Source organism: Chionomys nivalis, chromosome 1 (assembly GCF_950005125.1).
Source record: "Chionomys nivalis chromosome 1, mChiNiv1.1, whole genome shotgun sequence".
Taxonomy (NCBI): Eukaryota; Metazoa; Chordata; class Mammalia; order Rodentia; family Cricetidae; genus Chionomys; species Chionomys nivalis.
The window spans coordinates 19,553,859-19,571,483 of record NC_080086.1 but is presented as its reverse complement, the minus strand read 5'-3'; the positions used below and the strand labels follow the sequence as shown (position 1 = coordinate 19,571,483).

The following is a 17,625-nucleotide window of genomic DNA, read 5'->3' as shown; positions in this document are numbered from 1 at the left end:
TCTATTAGTTTATGTATTGCTAAAAGGCTGTGGGTTACTGGTGCAATATGTTACTCCTTCAGCAGCTACATGGCATCTCTCTCTAACTCTGTTCAGATTTTCCACATGGCTTTACTCTGCTAAACCACTGACCAAAATATCATTACTCATTAACTAATAAAGGTAACACATATCACACACAATCCTCCCAACTCATGTACCACTGTTAGTGTGTGAGTGTTCAGGAAACTCACAGGTTAGATGGGCCATTGTCAATCCATTGCCATTTGCTTTTTTCTGTATCATACGATAATCCAATCCAGTTACTGTTTGTATTAACTTTGACCTGAAGGAACTTCTGTAAAGGAAAAGACATATCTGATGATAAAATTTCCTTCTGTTTCAGAGAAAGAACAACATAACACATCTTAGCTATTTTTATGTCAGTTCTCTGTTGTCCTTCCCTCCAAACTATTGAAATTCATTTTCAAAGTAATTTCTCACTAGTGGCTAATTTGTGCCAAAACCAATCAATGGCATAATTTATTTTAAAAAGAAATCAGGTATGTAAAAATACTGGATTCATGAAATGATTTGTGACTGTGTTTCTTAGAGAAAGTTTCACTGTGTAGCCAAGGCTGTGCTTGAATTCGCAATCTCCCTTATTCAGACCCCTAAATGAACATGGCATACCAGCTCCATATGTAATTACAAAATTATGAAAGTATTCAAATGCACCTTTGACTATAGTCAGTTCTGCCAATGAGACATGTTTGGATAAGGGTGGCCTAGAGGTTACAGGAGTGGCCAATCAAAGCTGGTCCACCCTAAGATCCTAAACTACCTTTAGTACCAGGACCCACTTGCTGGAGCACCAGGACCCCAGAGACCTAGGATAGAATCAGACAACTGGAGAAAAAAGGTCAATGTAATAATGCCTAATAATATTTACAGTATACAAAGATTGATTCTTAGCCCAATTGTCTTCAGAAAGGCTTCATCCAGCAACTGATGGAAATAGAGACAGAGACCCTCAGCCAAACTTTAGACCAAGCTCCTGATAATGAGAGGGAGAGGGAGGAATCAAAGGGATCAAGGACTTCAGAAGAGAAGTCATAGAATCAACTACACTTTACCCATTAAAGCTCACAGTGTCTGAAGAGACAATTAGGGAGCCTGCATAAGACTTACTGGATTCTTTATATGGGGCAGTTGGGCAGCTTGGTTTTCTTGTGGGACATATGACAGTGGGAGCACAGGCTTTCTCTAACTCTTGCTGGGCTTTGAGACTCTATTCCTTATATTGGTTCACATTTCCCACAGAACTTTTCAAGTTTTAGAAAACGTATTTGTTTATTTTACTTCCTATCTGCTGTTTTCCCTTTGACCTCTCCTCCCAACCTCTCCCGGCATTTTCTCTTGACTTCTACCCCCAATCCTTTACCACTCCTTTTCTGTTCAGCAAAGAGTAGGCTTCCCATGGAATCAAAAAAAAATGGGCATACCAAATTGCAGTAAGTACAGACACCCCTGTCCCCTCCATATAAAGCCTGGGAAATGTGAAATGCTGTGCATTAAACTCCATGCTTCAGAGAGGAAGCCATTCTGCGGTAGAACTTGATGAGGAGATAATCTAAAAATCATATGCCAAAATATATTTAGTAATTTTAGTAAATTAAATATTTCCAAATATCTTCCTCTCTCCTCATGACAAAGGTTTCAAGCTGATCCTGAAACTGTTTCTCCAGAAAAATATCCTCTGTGTATTTGGATACATTTATTTAGTAACAAATGTAAACAGAAAATGTCAGGACCTTGATCATTTTGTTCTTTTAAATACTCATTTCTAGAGATAGATATAATTTTTGAAATATGAGAATATTATAAAGTAAATATTATGGCCAGATTCCATGAAATCACAATGGGACTAACTAGTTAAAACCATTTATTACATGGATCTTATAAATTTCCATTTTGGAAATGGGCCCGAAGTCAGTTAATTTCTTTATTGTCATCTAACTGCTCATTTCAGACAGTCTCACTTCTGGACTCCAAGGAGCAAGTACTAAGTTCCAGGTAATGGTGTAGCTGGCACTTTGGAAATAAATAAATGTCAGTCAGTGGATATTCTATATCAAAGGGTTAAACTTATTCAGAGAAAACATGGTTTTCTGAGAGATTTTCTTGCAGATTCTTGAGAAAGGGAGGAGATTACAAAGACGCAGTTGTCTCTCAATATCTAGTCATTTTGTCAAAGACCCTGTGTCTTGACACTGACCCAGGAGCAAGAGTGAGTTTCTGGGGAGACTCTTAACTGCAATTTTGCTCACATTACTGGCAAACCATATACAATCTTGAAGGTTTTACTTTCAAAAACATTCCAGCACTCAGTATGCCACTATCCAAAAGTTAGAGACACACTCCCAGAGAATAGAAAAGCATGGAAGAGTCTACGGTACCAGTTCATCATCATCGTCTATCTTCAAAAGTGACAAGCTGCAGTTCTGGCAGGTCCGTTTACATCCACTCCAGTGTTTATTGTCCATTATGAAATAACATTTTATGCCAGAGCAGAACCAGTATCCGTCAACATATTTGCCTATAACAGAGAAGGTGAATAACTAAACTTCTTATTTTCTGGTATACTGTTATCAGAGAAATGCATTTATCAAGCCTCTATAACTAAGAAAAAATCACAGCTCTCAGAAATTGAGATTCTAGCATTCAGAGAGACTCCTGTACACTCATGCTTTATGCAAAGCTCTTTATATGGAAACAGCTGATGTGTCCATTGTGGATAAATCAGTACAAAAAATATAGCAGATGAACACAAAGGAATACTGTTTATCATTGAAAGGGAAGTAAATCAGCTGGGCATGGTGGCTTATTCCCATGACGAGAGCACTCCAGAGAGTGAGACAGGAGGGTCACCAGCAGTTTGAGGCCAGCATAGGCTAATTAGTGATGACTTTCATACCAGCCTTGTTTAGAAAGTAGATTCTAAGATAGCCTGGGCTACAGAGCCTCAACACCTCAACACGACTAATACAGATGAGGACCACTGTGACAAGCATAGATAAACTTGAGCATGGTGTGCCAAATGAAACAAGCCAGGCCTAGGACCAAATTTTATGACTCAACTCAGATGAGGGCTTTAACACAGTCCGATTCTAAGAAACAAAGCCGTATAGTAAGGAGCTTGAGGATGGAGAACAAACACTGGCTGTTCAAAGTCTGTTACAAGGATGTCAGAATTCTAGATTAATAGAAATGCTCTGGGCTCATACTCATTCATACATACTGTGCACTTAAAGTTGTGCTGTGCTCTATGTTAGATGCTCTTATTTTAAGAGTTATAAGAGTCATATGAGAGAGCTTTTGAAGGTGATAGTTTGTTCTGATTATGTTGATGCATTCAATGGTATGCCTACATACCCAAACATGTCAAGTTGAAAACAATAAAATGTTTCCAGTTTGTTTAACAACAATACCTCAATACAATTATTTTATTTATTGAGGGGATTGGGAGGGCCATGTTCAATTAACAAACTTTATCTTCAATCTTTGTTTTCCTATAAAGAGATATCATTGTGTAGCTCAGGCTGGCCTGGAATTTGTTGGACTGTTCTCAATACAATCCTTCTGCCTCAGCCTCTTAAGTACAGGAATTACAGTGTTAAACTATCATTTATAGATGACAAAGGCTTTTTAAAGAATTTAATGATACAAAATGTTTTTCATGGGTCTGGCATACTTCAAAGATATTTTTGGAGCTTTTTCGTTTCTTCATAACATATGTTACAATATAGCAATTTTAATGCTATCATCTGTCCTTGCATAATAAAATTGTCAACCCTAACTATTACAGCAGAGTAAGTTCATATGCAAAAGCTCTTTGTGAACTCTAAATCCTGGAAAATTATTTAATAATTATTGATCAGGGCTGGAGAGATGGCTCAGTGGTTAAGAGCACTGGCTGCTCTTCCAGAGGTCCTGAGTTCGATTCCCAGCAACCACATGGTGGCTCACAACCATCTGTAATGAGATCTGGCGCCATCTTCTGGCATGCGGGCATACATGGAGGCAGAATGTTGTATACATAATAAATAAATAAATCTTTAAAAAAATAATTATTGATCAGTTGAATTAATAAAAGATAATCAGTCATGATGCAAAATAAAAAACTTTCCTCACAACACTTGATATGTGTATCTTTTAAGTGTAATTTATAGTGTTACTGTTAAAAGTGCATAAATGTGAACAGCCACTATGAAACTCTCATTTAAGCTTTAGGGAGGATATCTTAGTCACAAACAGGCAAATTTCTCATGATAAGTCAGAAAAAAACACACATTGTTATTTCTGTGACTGTATCCACTTAAATGTTCTATGTTCATTTTAACCTAAATATTTTGTAAATACACTCTTAATAAAAACTTCATGTTCTGACAAAAACAAAGTGAGATATTCAGATTTTCACATAAATAAAAATGACCTAAATTCTTGGCTGTGATGAATTGTAATTCCACACACTGGTACCAGTAGGAGCATCCGATGACCCCTGAGTTCTAGATACTGTAAAATTATCCTAATCCAAACAAGGATTTCCAGGGTTCTTTACCACTACATAAAACCTCAACCATTAACCCATAGATTACCAGTGTTAAAAGTGGCTAACAGAACTTCAAATCTTCTGGAGAAGATTCAATACAGAATAGTGCAATTCCTTATTCAAGATCCCCTCCATACCTGTGAGCCATATGTGATCTAAAACTTTAGTTTCCCCACAGCATCTGTTCTGTTCTCTGTTTGAGGAGTCAAGTTCCTTCTGACGTTTGAAGTCATCAAGCTCTATAGACTTATTTCTCAGCATTTCTTTCATTAAGGAGTTGTTACTTTGCAGGGTTTGATACTGTTGAGTGAGGTTGTTTAGAGTTTTCTGCAGTTCATGTTTGTTTCCACTATACTGAGAAACTAAAATTAATAGCAGATATAAAACCAAAAAATGATTGTATGGAATAAGTATCAAAATCTAAGATTAGAGAAAAAACTTCAATTTTATACCAACATATGTCATTACTTTAATTTGTACTGTAAAGTTTAGAAATTAATGTATCAATTGATTATAGAAATTGAAATATCAATTTCTCTATGTCAGTAGATAGAATTTTATCAGCAGTTTCACTATAAAGTAAATGATAGGTACAGTTGAAGGAAACTGTAATAGAAGCACCATATCTCCCAATTAATTCACATTTTAACACTATAAAACTTACAAATAAATAACTAAGTAAATATTCAGTGGACACTTAACACAATATGAAAATGTGAATGAAAAAGAATTAAGAAATGATACAATTCTCACTGGAGTCTTTGGAAAGCATAATATCCATATATGTAGCTGTGTTTTAGCCCAGACTGAGAGTGAGTTTCTCTAAACATTTGACAAATTCCAAAAATGCTCAGGCTTTAATGTCTCTGTACAAAGGAGGTATTTTCATCTAACAATATCCTTAACATTCACAGAGTAAAATAAATAAATGCTCGCATTTCTTTTACACATCTGTATCTCACAGAATACTTACATTTACATAATATTCACAATCACCTGAGTTCAGAAGGCTGACTATCATAAAGTTCTCAGAAAGCAAACTGCCACCAAGTCAGTAAAAGGAATATGACCAAAACTGAGACAAAATGAGGCAGCTCCTAACAGCCGCAAAGTTAATATAGGATAGGTACGTAAGAGAACATGATACTGTAGCGTCAGAAAGAAAACATCCACAGTCCAGAACTATGTGGCACATCCCCAATTATAGCCAGGACAATGGACAGTGTTAACTGCATAAGTAGTGTCTAAAGTTATTACTTAGGCAGAAAGGCAAAGAAGATGTTTATCAGTTACTCACCATATGCCACCAACACTGCAACAGCCATCAGAAGGGAACAAAGGATTCCCAGGGTTAATGCAACGAGGTACCAGGGGGCTAAACACTCTTAAATAAACAAAACAAAGTAACAAAATTATCACCATAAAAAGAGCATATCCTTTTACTAATTATAATTTTGCATAACATGGCTTCTAAAAATTTTACAGAAGTTCATCTTACAACCTGACTGAACAAAATTGTGCTTTCTAAATTGTAGATCTCTCCCTAAAATTTACCTAACGTAGAGTTGTTACATTTGCAAAGTTTAACAGGATTTCAAACTTTTTTAACCTTTAGCTTTGTATTCTCAATCCTCCTGTCTCAGCCTAGAAGTAGCAGGATGACAGGCACATGCCACTCCTCCTCCAGTTCTACAGGATCAAAAGTGCATCCTTCAAAAACACTGGAAGGACAGACACAGTCCAAGTAGAAGACCACAAACTGAAGTGTGCAGTCCACCAAGTGAGCATAACTGAGGATGAGGAGGAAGGCAAAAGGGTCAATGTTCTTGAGATCTGTAGAGAACCTTCACAGTTTGGAGCACACATGTATACAGGCTCATTCTTAAAGGAGCCTAAAGTTAACTCTCTCTTTTTCTCCCTAAATCCAATCATCTTCAGACAATACTGAACACTTTCATGTATCTGAGGTGTTGGAAACATGAAAGCCATGCATCTGATTATCACCTGGTAAACAAAGTAAAGGCTCTCAGCTAGAGTTAATTTGTGACTGTGTGAGCAGACTGAGTACAGAAAAAAAAAAAAAAAAGATCCAGGCAGTGGTGGCGCACGCCTTTAATCCCAGCACTCAGGAGGCAGAGGCAGACAGATTTCTGTGAGTTTGAGGTCAGCCTGGTCTACAGAAAGAGTTCCAGAGGAGGCTCCAAAACCACAGAGAAACCCTGTCTTGAAAAACAAAAGAAAGAAGAAAGAAAGAGAGAGAGAAAGAAAGAAAATATAGATTTCTGCTTTTTATTAATAAACTTAATTTTCATAGACATTTCTTCAAATGCAGTATGATTTAGTCCTCCACACCCTCACTACCCTCTTCTATCCCTTCTTTTGCAGCTTTCTTCCCAAGAGACTTTCTCATCTGATGAACTATTGTTGCTGCTTCGTTGCATTAGATCTTGGGGATACTTCAGACAGTTAAAGCACCTTATGTTAGAGTGAAAGTATTATTTCTAATGCATGCTTTTCATTTATTTGAGATTTGTTACTCTAGAACATTTAGTTTTCTTCAGACTGCAGTTTCTCTGCTATTTTTTAAAGTTTCAAAATTCTTCTTGACTAAACTAAATTAAAACCTCCTAATGTTTTTTTTCCAAATTTGACAGAAAGTGTTAACTTCTCACTACTCAATTTTCAAGAACTTTTGCTTATAGACTCCTGTTGTTCTAATTTACCAATAACTAATTAGAAGTAGAGGTAGAGTTGTATTTTTCACTCTTTTGATTTGTTTTTTATTTTTAAAATTGACTATTTTTTTAACTTATTTTTGAACAGTTGTGTACATGATGACATTCCCACCCACACTCACCTCTCTTCTATTCTTGTGCAGCCCAACTGTTTTCAATAGAAACCAGTAAGATATTGTTTTCAAATCTCTAAAGTTTCAAGGTGTAATAGCCAAGTTAATTTAAATGTTTAAAACATTTACCTTTGTGAACAGTTCCTCTCGGCCCTTGAGTCTCACCATGCCTTCCTCGGGTCTGCAATTCTGAAGACTTACCAAATCTCACAGTTGAGTAAGTGATCTCATCACTCATCTTGATAGTAAGTAAAATATGCTTTGCTTTAAAACCCGACCTTGAGTGATTTCTAAAGAAAAAGGTAAAATGGCCACCTTTAGGAAGATACCTGGATCTGATCTGATGCTGCAGTGTGGTTGGGAGGGGAATCTGATTAACTTCTATAGCAATCCAAACATCCTAACAGGGACTGAATTCCACTAGAGATGAGAAGTCTTTGAAGTTTTCTGTTAAAGTCATTTATATTGCTATTATTCATAGTAATTATTATCAGAAAATACAGAATGAATTTAAAATATACTAATAAGTTATTGTAATATTGGCATAGCCTATTTATTCAAAATATTCAACAAATACAGAAATGTTAGGAAAAATTGGTACCACTGAAAAAAATACTTGAAAAACTCTAACATTAACAATTCAAATAACAAAAAGTCAAAGCTTTCTGAATAAATAATTATTATTAGTTGCGAGCCTAGCCTTTAAATGCAGGACCTTTCCCTGGCACTTAGCTGGCTTTTGGTAATCTGTTTCCCATGCTGGGTTACCTGTCTGTTTCTCAAAGACATAAGGGGAGAAATTCGGTCTTGCCTCAACTAGATGAGCCATGCTTTGTGCAAGCCCATGGGAGGCCTGTCCTTTTCTAAATGGAGGGGAAGGAGGACTGGATGTGGGGGTAGGATGGGAAACGGGAGAGGAAGGAGGGGAAACTGATTGGTATGTAAAATCAAAGAAAAACTATTACTTAAATAGAAAACAAATTAAATTTTCCTTCAAATTTATTTACATATTTTGATAAACACACAAGTATAAAAATGTTCTTACAATTTTTTAAATTGTACATGACTCTCAGAATCTCCCAAGAACCACCTTAGAAAGGGTATTTAAATATCAATCCGGCAGATGATTAACATCTGCCTACAAGACACATAGATATTTCTTGGAATAAAGCCCGAACCTGAGCTGTCCAACCTCTCCACCCAGCCACAGTCTACACATTCTTCTCCAGGATCAGGCCTGGTAAATGCAAGAAAGTAGAGATGATCCTACTGAGTGGGGTAACCGAGACCCAGAAAAACAAATGCCAGAAGGTGCTTTCATATCTGTGGCTCCTGTCTGAAAGTTTTCAGACATGCTACAAAACCTGGAGTAACTGCAGCAATCAGGAAAATAGAAAGGGACATTGGAAGGATGATATGTGGCAACAACAGAGAGAAGCATAGCTGGATAGAACCAAAAGTTTAAATATCAAATCATTTTTGTACACAATAATTTCATGTTATATTCTAGTATATAATGTTGCCGGATGAGCCTACATGAAAATAAAATTTGTCATTATGCTGCACTTATTAATGCCCATAAAGGATTCAGTCCTCTCACTCCACTATTGTGTGGGTTTTAGTGGTATAACTCAGGCAGTCACTCAGGCATGTATAGTTACCTAATCTGGCTCCTATTATGACTTCTTCAAGATGAACAATAAATAAACATTTGATGCAGTTAAAGAGTAGTAAACTCCATAGATCCCTCCACCTTATTTTCTTAGAAAACAAAAGTCTCTTCCCACTCAGAAGGAAAATAACTACTGCTGAACTTCACTTTTCACATACTGCCCGAGTCAACCAGATCTAACCCAGGCAATAAGGCATCCCAATCAATCCCGCTCTCAAGTCAAACCATGTGAAATTCTCTAGAGTACAAAAGATCATGTGATTGAAATAAAACAAAAGCAGCTGTTACCTGTGATTCTGATGAAGTAAACCAAGCCCTGCAAATGAGGGAAAAGTTGAACTTTCCTACCTGGCCTGGTCCTCTCAGATCTCCAAGAGAAAAGGCAGAACTGAATCACCTCTGAATGATACTCCAGCTCATGATTTTCAGCCCCTCCTCTTGATAGAAACTGCAAAGAGGAAACTGCATGGTGAAAGCTGATGCTGACAGAAAGGAAAGAACCAACATATCATGTCAGATGCTGCAAATCATGTCTATAATCAATATTTGAAAGCGAAGGTGAACGTACCTGCGAGAAAGTGAAACCAGTGTCCTTAGCAAAACCAGTAGTAAAGAGAAGTGACTGACATTCCTCCACTCTTAATTTTAAAACAGGCTGTTGGAAATTTTCCCTTTTGTTACTGTTGGAAAAGAAAACGTGCTTCTTGTTTTCGAGGTATGTTTATTACAGGTAAGTGTGTTTTAAGATTCCTTTAAAGTGCTCACTTTAAAATCACTCCACTGTGAAACTCTTGAGAGTTTCTTGAGAGTACTGGATTAAAGGCATGTTTCACCACTGCCCAGCCCACATAGAGCAGTTTTATGGCTGATGTATTCATGGTGATGGAATATCAAATCTAAGACACTGAGCATGCTCAGCAAATGCTTTATCACTAAGCTATAGACATAGGCTTTTTTGTTTTGCTTTGTTTGTTTTTTGTTTGGTTAATGGGTTGTTTTGGGTTTGTATTTTTGAGACATTTGCTGTATTCATACTATATAGCACAGTCTGACCTCAAATTCACAGTCCTTAGATTTGTCTCTTCAGTGCAGGAATTATAGTTGCATAATACTGCACCAATTTATGACATGTTTTTGATTTGTATTTTCTAATAATCAGTTCACATTTCTACATTTCATAAATATTGATGTACAAGATTTTAAAGCAATATACAATTGTCAATCGGTTGTACATGGCACAAATTAATTATATAATATCTACTGCTAAACATTCAATTTGTTTTATAATAGTTTGTTGTTGTTAGTTTAAAAACTACATATGTTATACTTTAGAACATACTTAGATATTTTATGCATAAAGTCAAGGAATTAAAGTAGATATACATTTAAGGAACTCTGGTATAGATTATAATACTCCCTCTTGTTAATTTATATAGTCTACCATTTGTTATACGCAATATTCACAATTGATAATTTTAGAGATGAGATAAGTTGAATTTTTCTTCTGTGTGAGTTTTGCTTGTGGTTTTGTGAATGATGATTTCTGGAAAGAAGCTGTCTAAGCAATGACAAAAGCTGATTAAAACTACAATGCAATGGAGAGGTTGAGACATTGTACATCTAGAGTCTATCTACCTTATCACAGGCTATGTTTAGCCCCATAAGTAGCCTTTTTTGCCCACTGTGTCAGAACTAACATCCTGTGACTAATAGGAAAAAATACTTTTAATGTTATTTGCTTAGCAGACCACTAACTTCTACCAACCAGGAAGCAAGGAATTTCATCTGATGACCTATAGAAAAGCTTCCATCTTTCTGTAACCACATCTCTGATGTGGCCACCAATGTATGCTGAATTTGCCGTGATATGTAACTTTCTCTTTTCTGATTTATTTAATGACAAAAACTAACTCTGGATGTATAAATAAAGCCTTCCAGAATACATAGAATATAGATCCAATGTGAACTCAGAAGGTCCTGCACTTTAGCTTGCCACAAACATGAGTTTGTACCTGGAGAGACATGAGTGGAAACACCAACAAGTCCTCTGATTTTAGATAAATTCGATCATTCACAAAGTCTTTGACCACAGAAAAAAAGAAGTACAACTTCTTTTGAGGCTTGTTGTGGTTATTTAGTAAGATCTAAAAATATCTTTTTGTTTAGTTTTCTTTGAGACTGAGTCTCAATGTGTACTCCTGGCTGGCCTGGAATTTGTTATGTAGAACCGGCTGTCCTCAAAATCATAGTGATTGCCTGCCTCTGCTTTAAATGTGCTGGGATTTAAAGTATGAGCCACCACATCAGCTTCACAAATAAAAATTTTAATCATAACCTGGAAATTGATAGTAGGCTTTCATTCAACATGAAACATTAAAGTCCAAAATTCCAATTGTTCCTTACCACATAAATTTGAGCAAAACACTCAATCTTCAAACTTGTTTTTTTCACATTGTTATCAAGAGAGTGTGTCATCTAGTCTCTAGGGTTGGAATAAATGCCATCAGGAATATAGACAGAGGCACTTAGATTTCTAAAGAACATTTTTTTTTTATGCTTTTCTAGCCTGCAGAAACTTCTCTAAGCCACAGTATGGTCTAGGTTTTCTACCTGACTTGTCATAGAGTGAAGGTGTATGGAAGAACAGGATAGGGATGGCAGATGAGCCAAAGAGAGAAACTGAGATCCACTGTTACTCTAGGAAAGCCATGTTATTGTCATCAGATCCAGGCATTTGTGTAACACTCCCATGGAAATGTTAATGGTGCTGAGACCTTTTTACATCCTTATCTCAGCTGAGAAGTCGTCATACCGACCACTGGGAGTAACCACATGCAAGGCATGTTTCTTTATGTTTTCTACATATTGTATGCCTCCTCTAACATCAGGCAAAGTCTGTGAGAAAGAACACCAAATCTGTTTTGTTCATTACTATGACTGAAGCATGAACAGGAGATGCCTACCAGTGTGCTTGATGAAGGAGGAGTCAGCTAACAGTAACTGAACACAGAGTGGGCAATTTTTGATTGTGGACGTAGACAGGAGGAGGCCAAGTCAAAGAGCAGCAGTTTCCTCTGAGTACTGTACAACTAAACTCTGAATTTCTAGGAAAAAAAAAGTAAAGTGTTAGTAAGCACCCTTTTGCATTAGAAGATAATATCACATCAAACATAACTGATAGTCATTCCCACTGAGGTTCTTTGGTTAAAGTTCAGAACAAAATATAAAATATCAAAATTCATCTCAGCAAATTAATAAAACAGATGAGAAACTTGAAGAAAGACTTTCTTTCCTTCAATTTTGTATTCTAAATTTGTTTTTGTGCCTAAAAAACCCCCCACATACACACTCACATATATATTCATCTTTCTGTTTTGCTCGATGTAAATCCCTTTATTTGAGAAAGCACAACTGCCTGTTCCTTTATGTTGAGACAGATTCAATCCTAGTTAGACATTCTAACCTTCTAGTAGGACCCTTAGACTTTAGTGGCATCATCATTTTACAGCTATATGCTGTTTGTCCTGTTCTAGGCTGAGGTGAAGGACACCTGCAGTAGCCACATTCCCACAGGAAGGATCTGCTGAATCACTGTCCTCTCAAGGAAGACTGTATGGTCCTGATCAGCTTCACACCTCTTAGTATTTGTCTTAAGGCAGCCTTTTCACAATACTAAAATATCGTAAACTTCAGAGCTTATAAAAACCAAAAAGGCACTATATTAAGATTTCCTGTGTCAGTAACCACCCCATGTGTCCTAGTATCTACAATCACATGTGTTATAACTCTTTGCATTATCATGCCTACTCACATAGTCTTTGCTAGGCCACAAGCATTAAGAGTGGGGAGATGAGAAAAGTGCCTCGGGAACTCACAATGGGTTGGAAGATTCAGACAGATATCTGGGCCCTTCAAAACTCAAGGATAAAATTTACTTATGGAAAACACAGTAAAACACCAATCCATAAGGATTTTTGCTCTTTTGTTCCTGTCCTCTCACTATATCATAGTTCAGAAGAGAGACTCTAGGTAGCTCTCCAACTCCACTGCATCCTCTGTGTGTTGTAAAGAGGCCACTTATTTGTACTTGGCTGTTCAGCCATGAAATAATCACACAGAAACCATATTATTTGCAATACTCTTTGGCCAATTGATTAGGCATATTTCTGGCTAACTCATATCTTTAACACATCTCCATTAATCTGTGTGCCATGAGGCTGTTCCTTACCCAGTGAAGTTCCAGCATCTGTCTTTGGTGGGGTTTCATGGCTTCTCTTGACTCCACTGTAGTTTACTTTTAGTTTTCCCCACCTAGCTCTGCTCTACCCTATCACAGGCTTAAAACCACTTCATTAACCAGTGGTATTCATAGCATACAGAGGGGAATCCCACATTATCTGTGGAGTCAGAAGATTCAATTTATCCTCCTCAAAACATTCTTCTTTTTAAGTTTAATTGTTTTTGTTTGTTTCTAGTGAGTAGGCTGATTTAGTTCAGGATGACCCAGAACTGACTATGTAGCTGAGACTGGCTTGGACCCTTGGTTCTCCTCCCTCCAAACTGTGAGTTCTGGGATTACAAGGTGAGCCACTGCGTGCAGCACCTACATTGTTCATGGCAAACAGGGTACTAAGCCAGGACCTGCAATGAACGAAGCCACCAGCAGTCTGAATACCTGACTAAATCAGCATTAAACAGTAAATAAATAAACAATATAAACTCTAGTGGTACCACTTAAGTGAAAAAAAAATCAACAAATAGTTATTAGGTAGATAGGATGGCACTGTTCCCAACTGTTACAAGGTTATAATGTGTAAACAGAAGTTTCTGTGTCTCCTGGTCCCACAGCCATTCAGTCTTAAAGAAGCACACAGAGGCTTATATTAATTATAAACTATTTGGTCTTATTATTAACTATCTCTTATAGCTTAAATTAACCTGCTGTAGGAAGTCCTACAGCCAGTAGTTACCCGAGCACTGTGGTGTGGCTTCTTATAATATTAATGCCAATGTAGAGCATGCATCCAGCCTCTTTTACAACTGCGGGATACAGTTTCTAATCTCCGTTCCAGCAGAGGATTCTGATTTGTGAGTCTACCCCTAAATAAATAACCATCTAGTTCTCAATTCTGAGCTAGTTTCGGATTTCTTCTAAACATCCTTCTTCATCTGGCACCACATGGATTTAGACTCCACACCTCCCGGGTAGATGGCCTACAGGCCTAACCAGTCCATGACCCTGGCAGTCTCCCAACTCTGCCCACTTGGCTTGCTTTTACCTAAGCAGCTTTTTTAGAATTCTCGCCTCAGTGACATTTATTGTGTGTGGCACCTTGGAAATTTCCCAAACACATTCACAACTGTCACGTTCCCTGGCATGTTTTTCTGGCATGGTTCCTTGCCACTTGATGACTTTTGCAACTTTCGGTTTCTGCTCCCTACCCATATGATCTAGGTTTCTTGTTCCATGTATGGAATTTATTTAATTGTTTTTAATTTGTCGAGCAAAGCATATTTCCCAGTATTTAACCAGTACCAAGGTGAGAAACTAAAGTGTCTCGGAAACTAAAAAGACTCATGATCATTCCTGTCACCACCGTGACTCTGCAAACACAACATCTGCTGGACATAAAGATTGCAGTTTAGCGGATCACACAACAGATAATTAATAAATCAATATGTCAGACTACATTAATATTGAAACTTTTAGTAACTTTTTTCTAATACTATGGATTTTATTATGCTGGCTGACATGGTTATGGTGATATTTCAATTTATTGGGTATACGGACTTAGGTTTTTCCTTCATATTCTATCATGAATGAAGAATATGGCACTTTTAGGAATGATCCAGTATTTACAGATTAATAATGAACAACTAGTTGACAGAATTAAGACCATTGAAAATCAAAAGTTACCTGAAAAAATTAATACTATTAAAAAGTCTAAAATTAATTTGACAGACAAAATTGAATCCATATCTAAGGGTACTAAGAACTTATCTGAAAGAATTCATACTGTTGAATTTGACAATCAAAATTTGTTAAAAAGTTATGATAAGTTAGCAGATAGAGTATCTCTCCAGGAAATGAATCTGTACACTATTCAAGTAATGTCCAAGGATGAGATGTTATCTTTAAAGGAGAAACTTCAGACCTTATAATTCACATGTGCAGAATGAGGACCAGAGAATAGGTGCCTCAATGAAATTACTAGAAATATATATAGGCCAGGAAATTCAGGCTTTACAAAAGACAATAGTAAAACGATTTGAAATAATTGAGGAAATGACTGGAGCTGATGTACAGGGAAAGAAGGCCAAAGACAGGATTCAACATTGCCAGTAGCTGTCAGAGATGACTTACCCAGGGTTTTAGCTTCCTACCCTGTAATATACTCTGAAAAAACATCAAGTTCTAAAGGACTAAAACAATCCAAAGAAGGTAGATGGACACCTATAGGAATGATTGATCTAAATGAAGTTAAGCAAGCTGTTGTAACATATGGGAGATGATAAAGACATGGTCTTCTAGCACCAAAGTTAATTTCAGCAGTCTTGCATGATGGGCCTCAATTAATGTTTAAAACTTATTTCAGATAAGAAGATGAGGGACAAAGGGTACTCTCCCATGTTGGAGAGAAAATAACATAATGTAAGCCATGTGAAACATTCTGAAAGTCCCTCGTTAATTGAAATTTTACTTAACACAAGGATTCTAATATCAGACTTCTAGATGATTACCAAAAAGAATTAAATATATATTCACACAGTGACTAACAAAAATTAGCATAAGAAGTTCATTAATAATGGTAAAAACTTAGAAACATACCATGTGTGAATATGTGAATGACAAAATATTGCAGAAAATTTGAGTAATAGAAAGTTTTTAGTAACAAAGCAACGAATCATTAACCCATGAAATAAGATTGAGTTAGATAAGTAAAAATAATAATAATAACACTAAAAGATGCAAAAAATACAGAGCCAATCACAAATTTTTACTTAGTTTATGAAACTATGGAATGCCTAATTAATTTACAGTACAAGAGTGTATATACCTGACTACCTGGGCATAGGTGGGAAGGCCAAGGATTACAAAAAAACTTTGGGTAATAAAAGTAATTTTCCTGTTAAGTTTTAATTGTTCTCCTAGGATTTCTATTGCCATGATGAAACACCATGACCAAAACTATTTGGGAGAAAAGAAATTGTTTTGCTAACATTCCAAATAACAGTTCATCACTGAAGGAAGTCAAGGCAGACACGAAAACCTGGCAGGGGCCAGGAGGCAGACGCTGACGCAGAGACCATGTAGGAATGCCGGTTACTGGAAGCTCCCCATGGTTTGCTCAGTTTCTTTTCTGATGGAATTCAGGGACACTAGTACTGGGAAGGCATCACTCACAAGCTGGTGGGACCTTCCCATCAATCACTAATCCAGAAAATTCCCTATGGGCCTGCATACAGCCAGATCTTATTGAGGCACTTTCTCAAGTGAGGTTCCTCCTCTCAGATCTATCTAACTCTTGTCAAGTTGACATACAACGAGTCTAAACAACAGTTTTTAAAGAGCTGTACATAGTTTGTAAAACTCACATTTCACATGAGTTAGACTGGGCACATTTTGTCACATACATATTACAAGGTAAATTTTGATATTCTTTTTATTGTAAAGGTCCAAAACAAGACATCACAACTCAATAACAACTTTCTATGTAAAGGACATTATGAGTGAAAGCACTGATGAAGGTGAACGTGAGGAAATATTGACAGTGAGGTGATGTAGAAAACTGACAAATATGAATATGGGCTATGGAATAGATCATATTACTTGGTAAATACTAAATTTCCTGAGTTTTATAGTTTTAGTGTGATGGTGAAAAAGAAATTGCTTGTTTATAGAAAATATTTATGAAGTTTATTTTTACTATTACCATCCCTATTATTGTTATTATTCACGGGATATTTTCGCTCTGGAGCCCTCAACTCCCTCAAACCTACTACGCATTCTAGGTTGTACCCGAACTCATGTACTTGTAGGAAATAAGTGTGAGCCATAACATCCAGCTGACCCCAGTTGGTATCACTGCATCTGTGTGGTCTCAACCTGTGAGCAATTGGCAGGCAGAGAGAGAGAGAAAGAGAGAGAGAATGAATGAGAACACATAAGACTATGGATGGTTTTATGAGCTCCTTAATCAATCCAGGTCACTATTTGTCAAATCTGGAATTATATTTTACAGCAAAGAAATGTTTGAGCTCCTTAAACTATCCCGGTCACTATTTGTCAAATCTGGAATTATATTTTACAGCAAAGAAATGTTTATTTAAAATAAATTTTACATTCAAAAAATAACAAGCATTAACCAAATAGCTAACAAACAGAAACCCACAATTGCATCCTAGTTCTTAATTGTGATACCAGAGCAGTGGAAATAAAAATGGATTATCCTAGTGAGAAGAAAATGTGTGCATTGTTTATTTTTTTTTAAGTTTCTGTATTTGGATTCATAT

General features: G+C 36.5%; 1 protein-coding gene across 1 annotated transcript in view; it reads right to left on the bottom strand.

The window, feature by feature from the left end:
• Positions 1-229: 229 nt before the first annotated feature.
• LOC130885410 (killer cell lectin-like receptor 2) overlaps positions 230-17,625 on the bottom strand; it is a 35,623-nt gene continuing 18,227 nt past the window's right edge. The window contains exons 4-7 of the mRNA XM_057786890.1: positions 5,889-5,975; positions 4,729-4,953; positions 2,439-2,578; positions 230-337 (exon numbers count right to left, since the gene is read on the bottom strand). Coding sequence (XP_057642873.1) covers positions 230-337; positions 2,439-2,578; positions 4,729-4,953; positions 5,889-5,975 — 560 coding nt within the window. The remainder of the gene's footprint in view (positions 338-2,438; positions 2,579-4,728; positions 4,954-5,888; positions 5,976-17,625) is intronic.